This window comes from Delphinapterus leucas, chromosome 6 (assembly GCF_059928025.1).
Source record: "Delphinapterus leucas isolate spDelLeu-1000000601 "Yukka" chromosome 6, BTC_Dleu_Yukka2, whole genome shotgun sequence".
NCBI lineage: Eukaryota > Metazoa > Chordata > Mammalia > Artiodactyla > Monodontidae > Delphinapterus > Delphinapterus leucas.
The window spans coordinates 103,657,433-103,674,714 of record NC_143134.1 but is presented as its reverse complement, the minus strand read 5'-3'; the positions used below and the strand labels follow the sequence as shown (position 1 = coordinate 103,674,714).

The 17,282-nt window shown below is 34.6% G+C and overlaps 1 protein-coding gene across 6 annotated transcripts in view; it reads left to right on the top strand.

Moving 5' to 3' along the window:
• PTBP3 (polypyrimidine tract binding protein 3) overlaps positions 1 to 16,943 on the top strand; it is a 101,544-nt gene extending 84,601 nt beyond the window's left edge. For all 6 annotated transcript variants that reach the window (XM_089913594.1, XM_022579031.3, XM_022579030.3 and 3 more), the window contains 7 exons: positions 1,317 to 1,394; positions 3,823 to 3,968; positions 4,192 to 4,225; positions 7,109 to 7,201; positions 8,198 to 8,414; positions 11,474 to 11,551; positions 11,703 to 16,943. In XM_089913594.1, the coding sequence (XP_089769720.1) occupies positions 1,317 to 1,394; positions 3,823 to 3,968; positions 4,192 to 4,225; positions 7,109 to 7,201; positions 8,198 to 8,414; positions 11,474 to 11,551; positions 11,703 to 11,835 (779 nt within the window). In that variant the 3' untranslated portion in view covers positions 11,836 to 16,943. The remainder of the gene's footprint in view (positions 1 to 1,316; positions 1,395 to 3,822; positions 3,969 to 4,191; positions 4,226 to 7,108; positions 7,202 to 8,197; positions 8,415 to 11,473; positions 11,552 to 11,702) is intronic.
• The last annotated feature ends 339 nt before the right edge of the window (positions 16,944 to 17,282 follow it).

Here is a 17,282-nt window from a genome sequence, read left to right as displayed (position 1 = left end):
AATTCTGTTAAATAATTATCTTAAATGAAGAGAATAAACTTATATGATCTTTTAACCCCTCTGGAAAATGTAGCCTACATACTTCCTCCTATAAATATGCATATCAGCCTATCATTAGGGTAAAAAACCCCAAAACCTTCCCTTTGACTCTTACAGTCTAGCTTCTCACTGTTGCTCTAAGACTATTGTTTACCTTTTACATTTCTCACTCTCTTTGACTTTTATGGAAGGCCCCCTCCCCTAAAACTCTATGTCTCTAGATCCTGAGGGACTATAATTCATTATAATTCACTGTTTTGTTTTGCTTTCTAAGGTTTTTCTCTTTTCCTTAGAATGTTCCTCTTCCTTCCTCCACCACTTAAGTGTACTAATACTCCCAGGTTCTATTTTTAGCTTTCTTCATTTCTTGCCTTGTGCCCTTTTTAGCGGAGCTCTCATTCATATGGCTTTCACACTTATTTCTATATAGATGATTTACAAATCTGTGTCTTGTAATAGTTAGAAATTCTGAGTTTGCCCCCTCATTTCCACTTGTGGCATTCCCATTTGAGTTTCTCACTATCACCTCAACCTTAACTTGTCCCAAACCAAATTGTTTTCCTACTAGTACTGACTCCTCCATTGGAACTAACTCTTGTTTTTATTGATGGTTCACAGTCGCCAGGCTTCGAAAAGGAGAGGGAATACCAGCTTTTGTTTAGCATCCAGTGCACACTACTAAGCACTGCTTTTCACTTACTGAATGTCCAGCTCAAGTTTTACCTCCTGAGAGACCTTCAAACAGTCACAGTAATCCTTTGCAATCCCTTCTTCTTAGACCACTTACAGTATATTTGTATTTAAACCCATATATCCTCAGCCTGTGAATCTCCTGTAATTCATACTTTTAGTTTGTAAAGCCTCTCAAAGGCAAGGATTTTTATTTCATACTTCTTTTTGTCAGCACAGTACCCCCCAGGTACAGTACAATTTAATAAGTATTTGATGATTTTTGCATAGAAACAATGCTCTAAATAAGGACAAGAATATCAACTTAAATAACAAAACTAAATAAACTAAAACTAAGTAGCAAACTAATAACTCAAAATTAAATAATATTTTAGCTGTACTCTTGAACCTTGAACCCAGTTGAAAGGGGTTAGCCTCTGAAAGTGGCAGAGGCTCTTTACTTACCATTAAGGATCACCTGTTGAACAAATCTTTACTCTGTAACAGAATCTCTTTATCAGTAATACACCTTCATATAGCCATTTTATATTGCTATAACCATATTTATAGAAGGTAGTATATTTATTTTAGCTTCTCTTCCCCGTTAGGTGCACCAGGAATAATTTCCTCACCATATGCAGGGGCTGCTGGATTTGCCCCAGCCATTGGATTTCCTCAAGCTACAGGTGACTAACTCTAAAGTTGAATTTGAAATGATTTCTTAATGATGGTCTATATTTTCCAGGAACTTATCAAAATGAAAAGTATTACCATATTTGAAGGATTTATAATAAAAGCATTAGGTGTTTCAGTCATAGAAGTGGCTCATGTACAATATATGATGCACAGCTTCCTTGCGTTTATAAATAATTCTCTCTGGTTCCATTCTCAACTCCAAAATTCCCTTATATATTCTGCATCATTTATACTTGCCATTGGCACAGATAACTATAGGTTGACTATATTAATAATCTCTGATTTGCCTTTTTGGTTATTATACAAAATATATGAACTGCTTGCTTATAAGCTTATCAATTACATGTTAAACAGACTTGTGTGTTATTTATCTTTGTGTCCTTAAATGCCTTTGATGGCATTTAATACATAGTATGCAGTCAGCAAACATTTGAATTAATAAACATTTACTGTTAAACTTATTTGTAAATCCTCTTTTTTTGTTTTTTTGATTAATGGGTTTAGAAGATTACCGTAGAGGGTATGCATGCTGTTTTATTTCAGGAAAAAAATATATTTTTTTCTTTAAGTAATAGAAATAATTAAGAGATAGCAATCGGTTAATACTTTGATAATGGCTCTCTGACTCTTTTCCAAATAGTAAACAAAATGAATTTGATCATAACTTAAGGAGGAGAAAAAAATACTTTATGATTTTATTGCTGGTGCTTAAAGAATACACTTGAGGTTGGTGATTAGAAAGAAGAGTGGCTTAGTGTTAAGCCTAGTCTACACAGTACCTTTTTACAGCTTCCAGGTGATTTATGAATATAACTATTTTAAATTGCAACATAGTTGCTTTCTGGCAATAATCTTTGTATCCTGCCTTTCTAATTCTGGGAATTTTAACTGCTCTCTTCACTGGAGAGGATGAAGTTAACTAAAAAGAAAAGAGTGATTTAAAAGGTTGAGGTTCATTTAAGTTTTAGGTTTTTGGTGGTTTTAAGACATCTTAACGTATGTTTAATTAAGTGAATAATTCTACCTATCCCATTAAAATGAAGGCATTATACATTGTTTTTATGTGTTTGAAGCTCCCAAAAGTTTAATTTTTATACATTTGGAGGTAGTGATATATGGTTTCCCTCATTTTAGTTATTTCTTTCTACACACTGTATGTATAAAACACTGTATTAGATGTTAAGAAAGAGAAAAAATGTGTAAAGAGGGCTCCTGAGTTGATAAGACTTTTAAGGTGTAGCAGGGGGATGTACATATACACATACACACATGTATGTACCCTACAGTGTAGCTAAGGTGTAGTGTTGGCGGTATATAATAGACTTAAGGAAGTTATTCAGAAGTTGCAGGGGCATGGGAAGAGGTCATGCAAAAGACTATTGAGTATAGATTTCATGGAAAAGCATCCACCCTAAGAAGGTGATGTGCACGGTTTTAAAATTCAGCAAGATGATGGTAATAATAACTTTCCTTAGATTGTCAAGCGGAATAGTATGATTGTAAACTATATTGCAATTTAATTACATGATTTGTGATAAACTGGCCAGGCTCTGTCTATTATAAGGAATTTTGAGCTTAAAGGATCAATAAATTAAATAACTGGTTTATTTTATATCAACTAGAGATTTTATCTTAGATAATTTTTAAGCTGAGAATACAAATAGTGGGACATTCTGAGGAAGTGTAGTGTTTTAGGTATAGTATATAGTGTCAATATTCCAGTATTGTAGAACTTTCAGTAGTTCTGAAATATCTGGGGGAGTAGAGAGCTCTGAAAATTCTTGCTGCAAAAGAATATTGAATCCTATAAATTTGTTCTTGATGGTAATAATGTTTTGCAAGGTTACAAAATGTTTTTTCCCCATGCAGAATGTATGTATACAATTTACCTGTTTTAGGTATACAACTCAGTGATTTTTAATAAATTTACAGAGTTGTGCAGCCATTACCACAGTCCAATTTTAGAACATGCATTACTACCTAGCATGCACATATGTGACTTCTGCTGAAGGACTTTTTACAAAAATATGTATCTGGTTTTATGGTAGAAGTCAATATGAAAATAACATCTACTTTAGAGAAATGTGCTGGAATATATTTGTTTTAAGAAATAGAAGGAGTACTTGTAGTTATAGACCCTTTGAAAAACCTAATGGCTTTAAGGCCAGTGAATTTGGTTGCTATGCAAAGCACTGTATAAATAATAAAGTACTAAGTATGATAACATCAACGAATAAAGCGCTCTACTTCCAGACAGACTCTGGAGGGCAGAAAACTGACCTTTGTTATCCTTACGGTAGCTTTGAAACATTTTCTTCTCTACTTTTGCTTTTGTCTTCATTTATTTACTTAAGTTGTATTAAGTGTTGTAATTCTCCAGATAACTAGAATATGAAATGCTTTTGATGTTTTCAAAAGGTCTGTCAGTCCCAGCTGGACTAGGTCCCGGAGCTCTTGGTCCTCTCGCAATCACCTCCTCTGCCGTCACTGGAAGGATGGCCATTCCTGGGGCTGGTGGTATACCGGGAAATTCTGTTCTACTTGTCACCAATCTTAATCCTGATGTGAGTTGAAAAGTATTATATGTAAAAAGTCTTTCAGGAGGAGGTATTGTAGCTTCTGACCTAGAGTTAAATTCAATGAAAATGTTTATTTTAAGAATTTTTATTAAAATTCATCACTAGTATATACAGAAGCAGCATGTAAAAAAGTCAGTGCTTTGAACAAGTAAACTTACTTAAAACTTTTACTTAGACACTGATATTTTGTGTTATCCTTTTCAAACAGCTTATTACACCACATGGACTTTTTATCCTATTTGGTAAGTAATTTTTGTTGTTGTTGTTTTTTATATTATCTATGATGTGAATTGAGCATATTGCATCATTCAGTAATACTTATTACTGCTATGTGCCTACTAGTGTGTTTGACACTGAGGATAGAATAGCAGGGAAGACAGTAAGTGATTACAGTTACAACAAAATTTTATAAAAAGGGAAATAGAGACTGTAATAGGAACATACAGCTAGGAGACCTAACCTAGCTGAGGGAATCAAAGATGATGTACCATTAGAAATGATAGTTAAGCTGACTTGTGAAAAATGAAGACACATTAGCCAGGCAGAAAGGGAGGGCAAATGTCCTTTCACAGATAGTAGCAGTGAGAGACAGAACTCGTGTAACATAGAAATGAAGGAAGCTCAATGAAGAGTGTAAGGGAGAGACATGTTGAAGCTGGGCAGATGGATAGGGGCAAGGCCATTAAGAGCTTATAAGCTATATTAAAGAACTTCGTTTTTAACTTAAGAACAGTGGGAATCCATTGACTAGTTTTAAACAGGAGAGAGGCATAATGAGATGTTGATTATAAAAATAATCCCCTAACTTTCCAATAGTGTGCCTCTCAGTTAAAAAAAATATTTAGCCAGGTACTCCTAATCTATATATGATTAATTATTCATAAATTTCATCCATCTTTTACTATACTCTTTAGTATAATATGTACAAACAAATATAAGAGCAATGAAGTGATATTTAATATTTTAAAGATTTTTCTTATGACACTTTTAAAAATAAAAATCTATTAACATTTAGTGAGAAGTATGATTTAATATGCTTCATTATTTTCAAAAACCTTTTTCATTTTGGTTCAGTATCCCACGAACTGATTCTAAATTCACTTTATTTTCGTACTTGATCTTAATGGTTGTCATAAATGAAAAAGATACCTCATAAAGATATGCAAGGGAATCCTCTGGCGGTCCAGTGGTTAGGACTCAGTGCTTTCACTGCCAGGTCCCAAGTTCAGTCCCTGGTCTGGGAACTGAGAATCCCGCAAGCTGCATGGGCACGGCCAAAAAAAAAAAAAAAAAATAGGTGATTTGAATGGAAGTGTTTCATTGTTGCTGTACTAAATAATTATGATACTAATTTTTCAGTCTAATCCACTAAATTTTGCTGTACTTTACCTAGAAAAGTTCCATTTTTCCTCTTGTTAAATTAGTTGATCTTGAAAACTGTTAACATTAGCATAATGGGGTTAAAACTCACTCTTCATGTGGAAGAATTTTTAAGAGGATGGAAAATTGTTTCAAATTTTTTGAGTGGGTAATAGGTTTTTTTGTTTTGTTTTGTTTTGTTTGCGGTACGCAGGCCTCTCAGTGTTGTGGCCTCTCCCGTTGTGGAGCACAGGCTCCGGACGCGCAGGCTCAGCAGCCATGGCTCACAGGCCCAGCCGCTCCGCGGCATGTGGGATCTTCCCGGACCGGGGCACGAACCCGCGTCGCCTGCATCGGCAGGCGGACTCTCAACCACTGTGCCACCAGGGAAGCCCGGCAATAGGTTTTTTTAACAGCGTTTTTGAGATATAATTTACAGCCATTACAATTCTCTGACTTCAGATGTACAACTCAGTGATTTTTAGTAAATTTATAGAGTTGTGCAGCCATTACCACAGTCCAATTTTAGAATATCTCTATCAGCCCACAGAGAAACATTATACTCATTTGCAGTTGCTGTAAAAGTTTTTATTCAGGACACATTTATGTAATTTTCATTAACAAAATCATTTATTAATGCTAAATGTTCATGTCTCTTTAATAGCCAGAGCACATTTCTTTCCAAAAGTAGTTAATTTCTCACTCATTTAGAAAAATATCACCCTCAGCTTAAAGAACAAATTGTGTGTTATTTTTTACAGAGTATCTATTTCAGCCACTTGTCATTTCTGAAAAGGGCAGCAAATTTGGAATACTTGTCTTTTTTTTTTTTTTAATTTTAAAACTACCATTCATCTCTTAAGTTTAGTTGCTCTTAGGGGCTTGCCCACAAGATAACCAATACTCCTTTGTGTGCCTTGAAGATTGTCATAGTCATTCTCTCATCCTATTACAAAGTATGGTAATGATGCTACTGTTTAAAGATCTTATTTTTATGATATTGGTGATACCCTGTTCCACATAAATTGCAATATATTTTAATACACTAAATTTTAAAAATGAGAGAATGCCCTTCATATTGTAGAAACTTCTGTATATAATTTCTTCTATATGTTGAAAATTAGTAAAATGTAGTTTTTCATACTGGTTTATATAAACAAATCAGTACAAGTAAAAGTTTATTTTCCTCCCACACCCCAGTGAATCATTTTGCCTGCTTTTGGGGATGCGGGACCCACTTTGAGGAACACTAGCATAGAAAAAATGGATGTAATGAGATCAGTTAGGAGGCTATGATGATAGTCCAGATGTGAATTGGTGATAATAGGTTTGATGGTAGTGAGGATGGGAAGAAGTGGACAAATGTGAGAGATATTTAGGCCATAGAATCAATGAGTGCTGGTAGTTGACTGGATGTGTAAGTGTCTAAGGAAAGGGGTAAGTCAAAAGATGACTCCCAGATGTCTGACTGGAGCAAATATGTGCATGATGGTACTGTTTATCAACAGAGTTAGTGAACACAGGAGGGTGCAGGAAAGAGCAGGTGAATCAGTTGAAGTGTTTATGGGACATCCAGGTGAACGGGGGTACTAGATTAATAAATCTGGAACATAGAAGAGATTACAAATTTGGGAGCATTTGTATGAAATTGCCCAGGGAAAGCATATAGTATGAGAAAAGAAGCTTTCTTTAAATATATTAGTAAAGTTAATTGAACATTACACAGTCAGCATTAAAAAATTGTTTTGTTTTGTCTTTTTAATTAGGAGTATATGGTGATGTACATCGAGTGAAGATAATGTTTAATAAGAAAGAAAATGCATTGGTTCAGATGGCAGATGCAAATCAAGCTCAGCTAGGTACTAACGATTAATAATAATAATGATAACCTGCCCCTTTTGTATGTGAATTTTCCTATAAAATAAACTTATGGCTAGTAGGAAGAGTACCTCCTTATGTTAATATCTCCATTATTATTTGGATCTGCTTATATTTTAAGATTTTAAAATATTTATTATTCTTTGAAGTTCATTTATCTATTTGAATATATTGTTGATGTTTAGAGCTTTGACTCTAGGGTTTTTCCATTAGCTTTAAACTAATAAACATGACTTGTTTTCTTTCATTTTATTTGTTTGTTTGCTTATTTATTTTCCTTTCAAATTAAGTTTTCTAGAACTGTTGCATGGCATAACAGTTTGGGAATACTTCATAATGATGGTTCAAGAAAGTGTCATTCTACAATCTCACCGTTTATTATTATAGTGGCTGTTGAAATATTATTACTCACATTTTTTATTAAAAAAGCTTTACTTGGGATTAAAAATAGATAGCTAGTGGGAAGCAGCCACATAGCACAGGGAGATCAGCTTGGTGTTTTGTGACCACCTAGAGGGGTGGGATAGGGAGGGTGGGAAAGAGACACAAGAGGGAGGAGACATGGCGATATATGTATAGTATAGCTGATTCACTTTTGTTATACAGCAGAAACTAACACACCGTTGTAAAGCAGTTATACTCCAATAAAGATGTTTAAAAAAAATTTACTTGAGATTAAACTAATTTATTCAATAATCATTTCCTGAACATGTGGTATGTTTCAGGCATTCTGGAACTTCCTAGCACTCTGCTAGGAAAATAGTTACTTTTTGTTGTATTGCTTTTCTTTCATTACAGAAAAACAGAGTCATTTAATACATTTTCGTATATAAGAGTTTTTAAATTTAAAACCATTTTTAAGCCCTCAAACTGACAGTATAATTTTTTAAATGACTAAATAAAAAGAATTATGATAGACAGTTTTACAGAGACTATCTTAGTACCCAGACTTTCCTTATTTTCTTCTTATGCACCAGCAATGAACCATCTGAGTGGTCAGAGACTTTATGGGAAAGTGCTTCGTGCTACACTGTCCAAACATCAAGCAGTTCAGCTTCCTCGAGAGGGACAAGAAGACCAAGGTCTGACTAAGGATTTTAGCAATAGTCCTTTGCATCGCTTTAAAAAGCCTGGCTCTAAAAACTTCCAGAATATTTTTCCACCATCAGCTACTCTGCATCTTTCCAACATCCCGTATGTATCTAATTAGTTACTATTCATTTAGATGATTAATAATCTACAGTATATGGTTTGGGGAGGTAAAAACTGAAATTATTCTAACGTAGCAGTTGTCCTATTCACTAATTTCTCGTAAGATGATTTATTTGCCATCATGCCTTAAGAAGTTTATCTCTAACCGTACACTATGAAAGTGAAAGATAGCAATGTTTTAAATTTTTCTTTCCAAACAGAGAATTAGCACCTGTTAACTTTCAGTTATAGAATGGCAAAAATCTGTGCAGAAATATTCCACTGGTTATACTTGTTCATCCTTTTGTATAAGTAAAGACCCTTTAGTGACCAGCATAGCAAAATCAAATAATTTATGTATCTAAGAATTTGGTAAAACTGAATTCTCTATTTTTTACCTACAAGCTGCAAAGCCATATATATATCTAAAAGCTAAAAATTTTCTTGTAACCACTCTGTATTTAACCAGTGTTGTAGCAGACTTGTTCTTTAGTCATCATCTAACTTAGAGATAGACAAACTATAGCCTATGGTCCAAATCCGTCTGTTTTTGTAAGGCCCATGATCTAAGATTGGTTTTTACATTTTCAAGTGGTTACGGAAAAACAAAAGAAAAATTTTTTGTGATTTGAGAAAATTACATAAAATTAAAATTTCACCTTCCATAAATGAAGTTTCATGGAACACAACCACATTTATTCATTTATGTATTAGCTATAGCTGCTTTTGAGTTATAACCACAAAGCTGAATAGTTACAGCAGAGGCTGTATGGCCATCAGAGCCTAAGAAATTTACTGTAGGGCCCTTTATAGAAAGCACCTGGCAACCCCAGTTTTAATTCTTGAAATCCTTGACGTACAAAGGGGGCTGTGTTGGGTCTTCGTTGCTGTGCACGAGCTTTCTCTAGTTGTGGCGAGCAGGGGCTGCTGTTTGTTGCAGTGTGCGGGCTTCTCATTGCAGTGGCTTCTGTTTGTGGCAGAGTGTGGGCCCAGTAGTTGTGGTACATGGGCTTAGTTGCTCAGCGGCATGTGGGGTCTTCCCAGACCAGGGCTTGAACCTGTGTCCCCTGCATTGGCAGGCGGATTCTTAACCACTGCGCCACCAGGGAAGTCCCAAGTTGGCAGTTTTATATAACTTAATCTAATACATGAAGAGGGATAAGCTTTGGGAAGGAAGGGTAAAAGCTGTGGGGTATAGTTGTGTGCGAGCACCTGTGTGAAAAGTTAAAGACTGAGGGAATGGAGAAGGGTACATTACTGGAATATTTCTGAGAATGAGAATGGGATTTGAATAGGAAGAGAAAATAATTATTCAAAATGCTGTTGAATACCCAGGCTCCTAGCTAGTCTCCAATTAGGCTATATGGAGAAACCTTGAATCCGAATTGGGCAATGGCTCAAACCTCATGCCAACCAGGCAACTGGAAGAGTCACTTGAGAAAAAAATCTAGAAATTTAGCACCTCATCACTACAGAGTCAGGGAGAGAGGCAACATATTTAAATACTAAAGCAGGCTCCCTCTTAAGTACATTTATCCAGGAGCTGGTCTCAAGTTGCAACCTGCATTGGACATGTAGGTAGAAGAGAGAAAAGACGTTAATACTTTTTTTAACCATCTGCCAAGTCTGGGCACTGTGCTGGTGTTTTACGTGTGTTACCTCATTTAATCTCCATAATAACCTTCTTTTAAAATTGTGGTTAAATACATAACCTAAGTTTTACCATTTTAACCGTTTTTGAGTGTACGTTCACATTAAGTACATTCATAGTGTGCAACCATCACTTATATCCATCTGCGGATCCTTGTCATCATCTCAGACTGAAGCTCTGGACCCATTAAACAGTATCTCCTCGTTTCTCTCTACCCCCAGTCCCTGGTAACCACTATTCTACATTCTGTCTCTAGCAATTTATCCATAATAACATTTGGAGTAAAGGTCATTAGTTTCATTTTAACAATGAAAGTGAGAGGCTCAGATTAAGTAACTTAAGAGTGACATACCAGGTGAATGAAAAATAGAATGTGAACCTATATCTGTCTCTGTCTCCTTGCAGAGCCAATTATTGTTCTATAACAGCCTCCTTGCTGGGAGTTGTGAGATGAGGAAGAGTCTGCTTTTAGTCAGTTGATTCTCATGTGATAGACCACTGTATTAGTTATCTACTGCTGCGTAATAGATCACCCCAAAACTTAACAGCTTAACACAATAGTAGATGTTCATTATCTCAAACTGTTACTGTAAGTCAGGAATCCAGAAGTGGCTTAGCTGGGTGGTTTTGGCTGAATCTCTCATAAGGTTGCATCTGAAGGCTTAACTGGGGATAGAAAATCCACTTCCAAAGTGGCTCACCATATACTTAGTTGTTGACAGGAGGAGCTGTCAACTTGTGGCTCCTTGCCACAAGGAGCTCTCCATAGGGCTGCTGATCGTCCACGTGAAATAGCAGCTGGTTTCTTCCAAAGCTAGTGATTCAAGAGAGGGCAAGGTGGAAATTGCAGTGCCTCTCAGCCTCAGAAGTCACGTGTGTCATATCTACGATACCCTGAGGGTTACAGGGGACATTCTTATTAGATATGGGAGGGGAGTACCAAAAGTGTGAATACTAGGAGGCAAGAGTAGTTGGGGGCTATCTTAGAACCTGGTTACCACATACACATGTTCATAATTACCCTGAAAGTAATTGAAAATCTACTGGCCTAGTAGTGGAAAACGCTGGACCATAGAAGACAAGTCAGAGCTAGGGAAGTATCTTTGGAAGTACTAGAGTTAATTGTGGGTAATAATCCCATTGAAAGAATAAATATAGAAAGATTTTCTTGTTCTTTATATACTGCCCATGTCCTGTGCAAAAGATATGAGACAAAATTCCATCGTTTGAGAACATGTTTGCATCAACCTTGAACATCTTTCAGGGCACTTGCAAATCATGTCTTCATTGCGTGGCTTTATGCTCTTTGAAATGTGAAAATTCTGGAGACTTGACGATTTCAGGAGTTAATCTTTGCATCATTTAAAAATTAGGGATAAGATAGTTGACTCTCTCTGTAATGTTTTCACAGCCCGTCTGTTACAGTAGACGATCTGAAGAACCTTTTCACAGAAGCCGGATGTTCAGTGAAGGCTTTTAAATTCTTTCAGTAAGTCCATGCTTTTAAGAAATACATTAACATTATTTAATATGATCTGCAAATGTTTAAGGTAGTTTAATGAAGTCTTCTAGGTCTGGGGAAGAGGTTTGTAGGCAAAATTAATTCTATATGCTTTTTCTATTTCTCCTACCATTTTCAGGAAAGATCGCAAAATGGCACTCATTCAGTTGGGATCTGTGGAAGAAGCAATCCAGGCTCTCATTGAACTTCATAACCATGACCTTGGAGAAAATCACCACCTCAGAGTTTCCTTCTCAAAATCTACAATCTAACTTTTCTGTGAATTTTTCTCCTAAGACTGGACCATAATTTTAGTAAAACCCTTCAGACATAGACTGAAGCAGCTCAAGACCAATTCTGCCTCTTTCACAAAAATAACTCTTCCTGAGTTTGATATTCAAGTATATTCAAAAAATCATGGGATGTTCTCTTTTCCCTTAAACCCTCTGCCAATACGTCACCAGAGGCGTGTTTTTCCTTTGTCCCATAGTTTCTAAAATGAAAATAATCTTCAGGAAAAAAGAATCAGGAAAAAAATTTTTTTCAATAATTTAATTCCCTATATTAAATTGGATTTCAAGAGGATGGTCTTTCTTTTCGTTTGGGTCCAGATCAGCCTTATACAACATTTCTAAACTCCTTTGTACTTTGAAAAATTTAAACATACAGACTTTTAAAATTACTTGACATAAGTAATTTAAATTACCTACAACCAAGATTTTAACTGTATGATTCAGAAGTTTGACTCCTCTAGAAAACTGTGTTCCCTTATAAGTTACATCAGTTATTTGGCATATACTGATACTTACTATACATAAACAAATTGGGTTGTATTGGAAGCAAATTTATAAATCTGCGTGTTTTCTTTCACTTTTTTTTTTCCACTGTAAGACACTCCTTTGCATATCTTTAACTTTTTAAGACTATTTGGAGAATGAAGTGTCTCAACTGTCTCCAGGGAAATTAAGTGGAATCCAACCAGGATCTATTAAGATGTCAGAATAATTAATAATTTTATTAGGAAAAAACATGTTTTAAATTTCAAAATGACACTTGCCGAATAATATAATATGATCTTGGAAAATTTAAAAAGAAAAATAATCCTACTTATAAACTACTTTTTTATAGTTGTTTTCAGAAAAAAGTTTACAGTCTTAAGGAAAATATTCAGGTCTATCATATGGTTTGACAGATTTTTTAAAAGTTATTTTTGGTAAAGTCTTCTTTTAGAAAAAAATCAATCTCAAGGGTTTTTTGTACCACTATAATCTCTAATACTTATTCAGAATTACTGTGTATTTACTTAATTTCCTATTATGTGCCTTATTATGTGCTTATGATATAATAGGTTAGACTTTAAGTATCTTGAAAGCTATATCGTGGGCTTGGTGAGCATTTGTTTTTTCTTTCCCTGTTTTGGTAAGGATTTTAAAGTTTTTTTCATTGCAATTTTAAGTGATTTTCAATAACTACTAGTTTCTATTCAAATTTTTTGGTGCTTTGGTGTAGAGATGGGGTGAGGAAGGGTTAAACGGTTTGGGGAATAACTCAGTGCACACCTGTAGGCCTCTTCATATTGTGACCAATAGTGGTCATTGCCAGTTATAGCATACCAATTTGGGGCTATAACATGCAGTCTCAGTTCTGGATCTTGTCTGATCTTTATCACCCATTAGAATTTGTCTCAGGATTACTTGGTTTTTGTCATATACTCGTGAGAACTTGCTTTTCTTTGTTAATGTAACTTCATTACTGAGTGCCCACATATATGGAGTATGAGAAGGTGGATTCTTTCTCATACTTTGTCCCTCTTTTTAGTTGAATGTGAGAGTACATTTTAATGTTGCTTCAGTGATTGTATAATGTAAAATTGTTTCTTTTTAGTTAGATACTTTGCTTTTGTTAATTCCTTCAGTGCTTGATCGGATTTTTTTAAAGCAGAATTTGTTAAAAGGGTCATTTTTGTCCACCCCTTTTACACTTTTCAGATTCTCAGAGTGGTTCATCTCGCCTTTTAAAAGAATATCTCAATTTCTTTGCTATATTCCAGCCATTAATTTGAACACAGGAAGAAATTTTATAAAAAATTGGAGACTACAAAAGATAATTGTTAAAAAGCAGAATTCACTCAACGCTGAGCAACAATTAGTTGTTAGAATACAAAGGAGGACACTATATTGAGATCTTTCAAAAGGATCAATTTTACTATTGGCTGATAGGTATAATCATTTATCTAATTTTTATTTTTTTCACTTATGGAATATATTTTTACCAAAACACTGAGTAAGAGGGAAGGGGAAAAAACGATTTCTTTAAGAAATCTCCCCAAATTGCTTCATTTTTTTCCTTCCATACAGGCACTATTATAATTTTCAGTGGCATGTTAAATTGGTTTTTTTTTAGTTAGGAATTACTGTGTAGTTTTAATTCATGATTCCTATAACAGTCAGTGTAAGTGTAGCAGAAGTGTAGCAGAAGGGAGATCACAATGGTATTGAATGTAATTTTGAAGTAGGGAATGGCCTTCATATTTGAGAGAGAACATTTGAATCCTTTTCAGGGATTTGCGCACGCGTGTGTGTGTGTGTATAGATAAGTGTATATACATACATACACTTTTCTAGTGTTGTACATACATATGCACATTACATACATCTTAATTTATTGACAAAGAACATTAATCAAATTAAGATTTGGAAAAGGTGAGATATTCTTGTTTAAAATAGTGTGTTTGCAACCATCAATTTGTGTCTAAAATTAGCTGTAGCACATGGATGTTGTCCATATTGGGCTATTTGCTCTTTGAATTATAGAGGTCTACAGTATTTGTGTTGGTATAGTTTCTGTAAAAAGATTTTAAAATATCAGGGCAGTGGAAAAACTAGATCTTTGTATTTTTTGCTTTGGCATGCATGTAGTTGATATCTTCTGAGCAATGTTTATTTTTGCTGTTGAGCTGTTATAGTATCCTATTTTTAAGTTTATTTACTTAATTTTAAGGAGTATTGTCTTATTTTTGGAGGTGTCTGACTTTAACACAAAGTATGTATATTCAGGACTTTATTAAAAAATAGCAGTACACGTTTAACAGTAGCAATTTATGCCAAAAAGTTCTACTTTGAGATTTAAATAACTTGCATAGCAGTAAATTGTTTTTCCTGTGAGATACAAATAGAAAAATAACCCTAATAATTTGATAACTTACAGGAGAGTATCAGAATTACCCAGTAGCTCCTGCAGAATGCCATAAATTCATTATTTAAGGCTAAATATTGTTATGTTAATTTGTAGTAATGTTTCTGATTTTGTTGAAAGTTGCAAATCTCACAGTTTTTAGAGACACAATTTTTGCCTGCCTATTCCTTATGGAAGCAATGCCTTTTTTTGGCTCCACCTAGGATGGTGATTATAGGTTCTGCTTCAGTTGATTAAAAGTAACTCTCATGAATGTCTCTGATCAGTTTTATATAAACTTTTGAAAGCTTCCATGTCATTAGGCAGCAAAGGTTATACATTTATATTAACATGTAATTCCTCTTCGGTTTCCACTAAGTATTTTTGGACAAAAGATGACAAGCTCAAAAGTATGTGTTCCCCCTGCCACCCAGTGAGTCACTTAAAAGCCCTGTTTGCCAAACTATCAGCCTATCTCTTAGAAAACCTAGTGTGTACTGCTATTTTTAAAACCAAAAAGACAGCATGACTATGCGTAAAAGCATTTTTCTTAACTTTTCCTTTGTCTTGATCTGTTGTTAACAAGAATAAAACTGCCAGATTTAAAATATTCTACTGTTGTGCTAAAAGAAATACCATTTAGATTGCACAGAACTTTTTCTTTAAAGAAAATATAACTCAGCTGTCTTTTAAGAGCTGTGTTATTGTCTACAAGACTATTTGCAGTCTTTTTTCAGAGCAAATTTTAACAGCTAGTTGTGAATGATTTAAAAAATAGAAAATTACTAAAATATTAGTTTTGGGGGTTTTATAGAGGGAGAAAAACAAAACAGGACCAAAGGTTATGTGCCTTCTTCAATAGTCTTAATTGATCTTTTCTTCCTATTTGAGACTAAGGTAGTATCAGTATTCTGGTTTTCAGGAAATACATACTATAGTTTTAAAAGAATGTTGTCCCACACACCCTCCGTTCAAGCAAACAGTTGTAACTGTAAAATGAAGTCTCAGTTACACTTTTTGCCTTCATCACATAATATTCATTATATAGCATTGTGCAGGTCCAAGAACAGAGCTGCTCGTAATCTTTGTGGTAGTCATCTTAGTTTCTGTAACCTGAGGCATATGTTCCAGAGAACAGGGATATTTTTCTGGTCCAGTGACCTTGGTGATAATAGTCATGATTGAAAGCTGCTCATGGCAAGCTTAAATCAGCACTGTAAACAGATTTTTGTTGTTGTTACATTATTTTTAGTTCTTGAATCTATGTAGTAGTTGTAATAACAAATATTTAAATAGCTATTTTTGATGTCATTAAAAAAAATCATACTCTAGCCTTTTTTCCCCCTTACCATTGTTACCCAGATCTTTAAAAAATTCATCCCACATCCAAAAAGTACTAATTATAAAGACTGCTGACCAAGCAAAGTTTTGCATCAAAATGTCACCTCATTGCTCTGACCAAAGACTGACTGTTCTGGTTTTGACTCCTTTCTGTTAAGCATTTCTTTTCCCAAGCTCCTTTCTGAAAGAAGATCCAGTGCAAAGCGGCCTTTACTTTCTATTTCCTATCGGCGAATAGACTACTTAGAGAAAATGGGAGTTTAAATGTGAACAGAATGGATTAGGACAACATGGGTTTTATGGGCATTTTCAGTACTGTATTTAAGAAAAAAAAAAATAGCACAGCTAGGAGCCTCTGACATTGTCTCGTGTTTTATGTGGTCTGTTCATAAAATTCCCTTTTTCAGTTTATAAGAATGTTCATCTAACAGAAGAAAATGCTGTAAATATTTGTAACAACATTTTTTAAAACCAGGCCGAAAAAGAAAAAAAAACGGTTTTTGGGAACAAGTTAACATATAAAGTGGTTTTATATAAAACATCAGTTGTCTTGTATATTTTGATAAGCAGCAGTACCAGCTTTCATTTGTAACACAGTTTGTGGCATTGGAAGAAAAGGATTCTGTGATTACTGAAGTGAATTATGTTATAAATGCGAAGAGAAGATAAAATATTAAAAAACATATTTTCTAAGTGCGTAGTGCATGGTTAATTCAAGCTTCTGTACACTACAATATATTCCATTTTTGTTCAGTTTGTATATTTGCTGACTATTACTTGATATCTCTAATCTCTTTCCTAACAAGTATAGCATTGTAGCATGCCTTTTAATAAATGTCATGACATCTGTACTCTCTTAAAAATATTTCTGTGTTCTTGTCTGTACTTTGGGTTTCCCCTTGTCTTACCTGTAATTCTAATGATGTCATATTTTCTTTGTCATAGCCATCCATCTAAACTTGTTATAGTGAGAGCATAGCAAGCACATATTCATACCACTTTAAAAACTGAAAAACCTTAAGTCTACTAATCACCTCTCTTTTACTTAAGGAACAGTTCTCATTTTGAGAAACAGAATGCTTTTCTAACCGTCCTACAAATAGCTGCTTCAGTGGCACGCCCCCTTTGTACAAGTACATGTTGGCACATTTGCATGAGTGATGTCTTTCGCTCTCTTTCTGTGCATCTCTCCCCCCCCTCACAC